The following is a 7,003-nucleotide window of genomic DNA, read 5'->3' as shown; positions in this document are numbered from 1 at the left end:
GCCTCCCTGTCGGCCAGCCATGGAGCAACCAGTGCAACACACGAGACAGCACTGGATCCTTCTGTGTCAGGCTGCTGATCCGTCCTGCGTGGAGTGGAGCCTGAGGGACCATTTCCAGCAACAACACCTCCAGCGGGGGTGGGACCTCAGCCCCTCCGTGAGCCAGGGGCAGACGGCTCAGGGCGTCAGCATTAGCCAGCTTCTTTCCGGGCCTGTAACGCAGCTCATAATGGTACGCACCTAACATCAAACTCCAGCGCAGCATGCGAGGTGATATCATCTGTGGTACCGGCCTGGAGTGATGCATTAGCCCCAACAGCGGCTTGTGGTCTGTGTAGATAACAAACTCTCTCCCCAGCACGTACTGGTTGAACTTCTTCACAGCAAAGACAACAGCTAGCGCCTCCTTGTCAATCTGCGCGTAGTTCCGTTCCGTTGGGGTGAGGGTTCTTGAGGCAAAACATACAGGTGCTTCGCGTCCATCTGGCTCCACGTGGCTCAGCAGAGCCCCAACCCCATATGGCGAGGCATCACAAACCAACACCATGGGCTTTCGCACATCATAATGGGCCAGCACGCCGTCCGCCTGAAGCAGTTCCTTTGCCTGTCTGTAGGCCGCATCGTGGGCTGCAGTCCAGTCCCAGGCTGTATCATGGTCCAGCAGTCGGTGCAATGGTTCCAAAACAGTCGTTTTGCCCTCTAAAAAACAACTGTAAAAGTTCAGAAGTCCCAGGAACGCCTGTAACTCCGTTTTTGTCTTGGGTGTGGGTGCATTCCTGATGGCCTCCACCTTCTCTGTTGTGGGGTGCACTCCCTCCTTGTCCACGCGGAATCCCAAGAACTCCACCTCTGTTGCAGCAAACACACATTTCTCTTTCTGCAGCCGGAGTCCTGCCTCTGCTACCCGACTCAGCACTGCCTGCAGCCTGCCTGCATGTTCCTCTGGAGATTTCCCTGTAATGAGGATATCATCTAGATATGGTTGTACTCCTGGAATTCCTGCCAGCAGGGTGTCCATGAACCTCTGGAAAATAGCCACAGCCGTTGATACTCCAAACTGCAGCCTTGTTGGCCTAAAAAGTCCCCTGTGTGTGTTCATGGTCAGTAGCTCCGCTGCGTTTTCATCCAGGACAAGCTGTTGGTACGCCTGCTTGAGATCCAGTTTTGTGAACAGTATCCCCCCTGCCAGAGAGGAGAACAGTTCGGATACAGTTGGTAGGGGGTATACATCTGGGAGTACAGCTGTGTTCACCGTGCATCTGTAATCACCACAGATCCGGAGGCTCCCAACCTTCTTAGAGATTTGCACAATGGGCGTGGCCCACTTGGAATACTTCACTGGAACCAGGACACCTTGCTCCACCAGCTTGTCCAAAGCCTCATCCACTTTTGGACGCAGCGCGAAAGGGACTGGGCGCGCTTTGAAAAACTTAGGTGCTACGTCTGGGTCCACGGCCACAGAGACAGGTGGTCCCTGGCAAGCCGCCAGCTCCCCAAACACTTCATTGTAATCCTCCAGCATGGACTGTATCGACTGGTGCTGGATCGCGTGCACTCCCGTCACATCGATGCCTAGTAGTTGAAACCAGTCTCTGCCGAGCAGGCTTGCTCCTTCCCCTCCCACCACGAAAAGTGAGAGTGTGCCTTTGAAAACATGATACTCGACTTCCACTTGAATCTTTCCTAGCACCTGTAGCTGGGCTTGTGACCACTGTTTGAGAACCCCTGTGACCTGCATAATGGCTGGTGGGTCTGCTGGCCATAGGCTGTGGTATGTCTCTTCACTGATCAGTGAGCATGCTGAACCAGAATCTACTTCCATAGTAAGGGGTACTTTGTTCAGGATTACCTTAGCCGTGTACGGCGCCCTCTTGTGTGTCAGCTGGTGTGCGGAGGTATGATGCAGGAAGTACTCCTCCTGGCCCAGGCTTTCCAATGTAACAGCATGTGTCTGAGCCTGAGGCGGGTCCTCAGGCTTGGAGGCAGTATTGGTTTGAGCTTTCTTCATGCAGACCCGTGCAATGTGTCCCCTCTTCTTGCAGAAGTGGCAGACTGCCATGCTGAATTTACACTCTGAGGGACTATGAAAAGCTCCACAGCGAAAACACTTTTTTTTCACCTCCATCGTAGCCCCCATCTCCTTTTTAATGTCAGCTGTGTGAGTTGTCTTGTGAACTTCCTCTGACTGGGGAGCAGATAGTCCCATACGCAACATACTAGCATTAAGAGCTGCTGTCTCCGCTGCCATAGCCTTCTCCTCAGCCGATTTGAAAGTCAGAGCCGGCTCCGATAACAACTGTCTCTGCAGGGCTGGGTCCCGCACGCCACACACAATCCGGTCGCGGAGCATGTTCTCAAGCTGGTCTCCAAAATTGCAATGCACTGATAGCTTCCTCAGCTCCGCAATGAATGCTGAAATGGACTGACCTGGCTGCTGCTTACAGTTGTGAAAATGAAAGCGCTGCACTATCTCAGAAGGTCTTGGGCTGAAATGGCGCTGGAGACTGCCAATCAGCTCAGCATACGGTACCTCACTCGGTCTCTTTGGAGCCACCAGGGAACGTAGCATGGAATACGTGGCTGCTCCGCATACACTCAAAACACTGCTCTTTTCTTCTCGGCGTCATCGATCTCATTTGCTACAAAAAAACATTCCAGCCGCTCTGCGTACTCCTCCCACGAAGCCTCTTTATCCCCAGAGAATTCTTCAATCCTCCCGAAAGTAGCCATGATCTGACAGTGAGTAGCTTCTCTAGTGAAAGTCCGACTTTACCGTGTCCTGTTAGCCGCTTGTTAGCCGTTAGCCGCTTGTTAGCTGTTGCCGTTCGTTCTCGTAACTCGGTCTGCGTGAGTCCTTGTATGTCTCCAAGTCTCTGGAGCGTACACATCCGCCTCGTCGCCAGTATTAGATCTTCTTATCTATAAGCATGACCGGAGAGTAGACTGTAGAATGCATGAGCATTTAATAGCACTTTTGGGATACAGTACAGGGAACACGGGCTCACTCTGCTGAGGACTGCACAACAACCAACAACAACAGCAGGACCAAACTAAGCAGTAACCCCCGTGACCTATGCCTGGAGCTCCCCCTAGTGGGCCACCCTCAAACCCTCTTATAAAGCTCAACTAAATACATAACAGTGAGTTTGACTAAAACCTGGACTCAGAGTCACAGTAAACTAAAGTCTAGTCAGTAGAGGAGGGAGGGGAGCCATGACTGACTCTACTTCCTGTCTGCTGTGTTTTCAGCTTCGCTCACAGACTAAATGGCTTCCAGATCAGAGGAGGATCTCTGCTGTCCGGTCTGTAAGGAGATCTTCAGAGATCCTGTTGTTCTGTCCTGCAGCCACAGCTTCTGTAAAGACTGTCTACAGAGCTGGTGGAGAGAGAAACAAGATCCACTGTGTCCAGTTTGTAAGACAAGATGTTCAAGAAAGAAACCACCCTGTAACCTGGTGTTGAAGAACCTGTGTGAGAGCTTCTTACTAGAGAGAGAGCAGAGATCTGCAGAGGCTCTCTGCAGTCTGCACAATGAGAAACTCAAACTCTTCTGTCTGGACCATCATCAGCCAGTATGTCTCGTCTGCAGAGATTCAGAAACACACACCAACCACAGATTCAGACCCATCAATGAAGCTGCTTTGAAACTCAAGAAGGAACTTGAGGAAACTCTGGAGCCCTTAAAGAAGAAGTTAAAGGGTTTTGAAGAAGTTCAAGTGAAGTTTGGTCAAACAGCAAAACACATTAAGGTCCAGGCCCGATACACAGAGAGGCAGATTAAGGATCAGTTCAAGAAGCTTCACCAGTTTCTAGTAGAGGAAGAGGAGGCCAGGATGGCTGCACTGAGGGAGGAAGAGGAGCAGAAGAGTCAGAGGATGAAGGAGAAGATGGAGGCTCTGAGCAGAGAGATAGCAGGTCTTTCACACACAGTCAGAGCCACAGAGGACGAGCTGAGAGCTGAAGACGTCTCATTCCTGCTCAACTACAAGGCTGCAGTGGAAAGAGTCCAGCAGCACCCCCTGATGGAGGATCCACAGCTGGACTCAGGAGCTCTGATAGACCAGGCCAAACACCTGGGCAACCTGACCTTCAACATCTGGAACAAAATGAAGGACATGGTCTCCGACAGTCCTGTGGTTCTGGACCCAAACACTGCTGATCCACATCTCATCCTGTCTGAAGATCTGACCAGTGTGAGAGGAGGACACATACAGAAGTTACCTGACAATCCAGAGAGGATTGGTTCTTTCCCCTCTGTCCTAGGCTCTGAGGGTTTTAACTCAGGGACTCACAGCTGGGATGTCGAGGTTGGAGACAGTACACAGTGGGTACTGGGTGTGTTAACAGAGTCTGTGCAGAGGAAGGGAAAGAAGATATTGACTGGATTATGGATGTTAGCGTTCATTGGAGGTAAATACTCAGCAAAGTCACCATCAGCTCCATCCACTGTTCTCCCAGAGCAGAAGAAGTTCCAGAGGATCAGAGTGAATCTGGACTTCAACAGAGGAAAACTGTCGTTCTCTGATCCTGATACTAACACACACATACACACCTTCACACACACTTTCACTCAGAAGATGTTTCCATACATTGGCACTGGTAAAAACCTCCCAGTGAAGCTGTTGCCAGTGAAGGTGTCAGTGACAGTGGAGCAGAGCAGTTAGAGATAAAGAGGATGATCATATTTATAATGTTGTTTATTTCTTAAAGGGAAAAGTCAGTGAATTAAACCTGTTAAACTGCACCTGTCCTCCTGCTGCCTCATTATTACACTTTTCCTTTTTTACTACTTTCAATCTGTAAAATATGTTCACTTTTTTTTTTAATCTTTAGATTTATTGTTGTCGTTTGTTATTATGACTTTATGTGGAGTGATGAGTTAGAAAATGATAAATTACTGAACATTTGATCAGTTGATCATTGATCAATCTTTATTTTCAATTCTTCTCCAGATGATAAAATGTCAAATATGAAAAGTTGAAAAGTGTTTCTTGTTTAATTACATATGTGAAAAGTTTGTAACTGTTCATATGAAATGATCTAAAATGTATCAATCATGCATCAAGCTGAATGTACGTTCATTCCTATTTTTCATCAACATTAAAAAATGTTGTCTTGACTTGGAATTATAATAAATACTGTTAAGTAGTTTCAGTACAAGTTCCTCAAAACTAATCTGGAATGAATGTTCATATTTAGTATAAATTTATTTCCTTCAAGTAATAACTGAAGCACATTCTGCAAAAGTTTAATAAAAGCTGTGTTTATGTCGTCATGGTGTCTTGAACTAACTCCACCTCTCTCAGGTATCAGTTCTTCACAGAAGTTCTCCACTTATGGATTAAGACTCTCTCAGATCAGATTAGACTCTTGATGTGGTTCTGAGTTCCAGCCCAGACTGGATCTTTAATTTTATTTACAGGTTAACAGTTCTCTGATGTTCCTCCATCACTGAATACACAACACTTATATCTTATCCAACAACTCCAAAACGCTCTGGTGGACAAGTTGTGACCTGCACATTCACCACGCTATGAAATAATCATGTAACATTACGGGACAGAGTTGTTTTAGAGGTAGGCTAAATGTGCAGCCAGAACTACATTCCTGACACGGCTGCTGGGCGGAGGGATTTCAAAAGCTGCAAGTAGTTCAGAGTATTTGCTTCATGTTTTCATAATGTTACATAATTATACATGATTATTTCATTCCCTTGGTGCGGGGTAAGTTTTGCCATTAGAGAGAATACACTGGGGTAAATTGTGCCATTGATAATTGAAGTAAAACAGATCATTTTAATCTCGCAAATGATAATGCTATATAAAAGCAAGACATTCAATACAAAATTAAAGTCAGAAGCGGCGATGATCGGGCCCTCGCTTGTCCCCATGCAGTCGCGGAGGCCTGAGGCACGCTGGGGGCTGTGGCGCAAAGAAACAATGTTTTGTTCATCCACCAGGCTACGAGCACAACCAGACTGGGCAGGTGTGTTCAGGGGCGGTCCCTCATCACACAAGTTAAGTTTCAAGCAAATCAGTGCCCACTGCCATGTTTCTCCTATACACAGACAGCACTGCCGCTGGCACAACTTAACCCAGGCCCTTTGGCACAAATTACCCCAAGCCCAGCATTTTGAAATAAAAAGGATTCCCCAGCTGTTATGAGCTGGCATCATGCTAACTGTATAGACTCATGGTGTAGCTTAATAAAGCACTAAAACATGTGTGAACTGTTTTCAATGTTATCTATAATTGTTCAAACACGGCAATCAAAAAACCTTGATCATAGAAATTTTACTTTGGAGGGCAAAAACTTGTTTTTTGAACATAAATGTGCTTTCCTCTCAAGCCATGTGTCTCCCTTCTTGATAGGATGAGTGAAATGGATGCCCCTTCAAAAATATGTGGTCACATGACCAACTTCTTCTATGGTTTTCTAGATAACAGGGGTGGAACTACTTGCCCCATGGCACAAATTACCCCACTCTCCCCTACCAGTACCAGTACCAGTACCAGTACCAGAACCAAAACCAGTACTGCCCAATTCCAATTCTAGTTTTCATCCCTACCCCTAGCTCTAGCCCTTAACCCTTGCCCCTTGAAACAGAGCTACAATTCGTAGAGTTTGAAAGTCAACCCCTACGAATTGGGACACAACTTCACATACATCATCAGTCGTCTCTGCGACTGCCACAATTGTTACATTTCATCAATGAGACCAGCATTTATCTCCTAAAAAGAATGTAACTACCCGTTGGTAAACCTTTAAAAACCTGCAGGTAAGTTAATTAGCGATCGTCTTTTCTCCCGGGACGACGACGGAGGTTGGCCGGCTGACGAGCTCTCTGGACGGGTGGTGTCTCTGTGACGAGCCGTTGATCTGCTCCACAGGTGGAGCTTCACTTCTCCGAAAAACATCGGAGCAAACGTCTAAACAGCTGTCATGTGGATAAACTGACCGCACATTGGGGATCTAAACAGTTACTTTCTCGCATGAAAGAATA

The 7,003-nt window shown here is 47.3% G+C and overlaps 1 protein-coding gene across 1 annotated transcript; it reads left to right on the top strand.

The window, feature by feature from the left end:
- Positions 1-3,012: 3,012 nt before the first annotated feature.
- LOC310993716 (E3 ubiquitin-protein ligase TRIM35-like) lies at positions 3,013-5,012 on the top strand. Its single transcript, XM_083982158.1, has 2 exons — positions 3,013-3,140; positions 3,250-5,012. Exon 2 carries the CDS (start codon positions 3,267-3,269, stop codon positions 4,662-4,664), a length of 1,398 nt encoding a protein of 465 aa, XP_083838284.1. The 5' UTR covers positions 3,013-3,140; positions 3,250-3,266; the 3' UTR covers positions 4,665-5,012.
- Positions 5,013-7,003: the final 1,991 nt, after the last annotated feature.

Source organism: Trachurus trachurus, assembly GCF_905171665.1.
Source record: "Trachurus trachurus genome assembly, chromosome: 11".
Classification (NCBI taxonomy): domain Eukaryota; kingdom Metazoa; phylum Chordata; class Actinopteri; order Carangiformes; family Carangidae; genus Trachurus; species Trachurus trachurus.
This window is presented reverse-complemented; position numbering and strand designations above follow the sequence as displayed.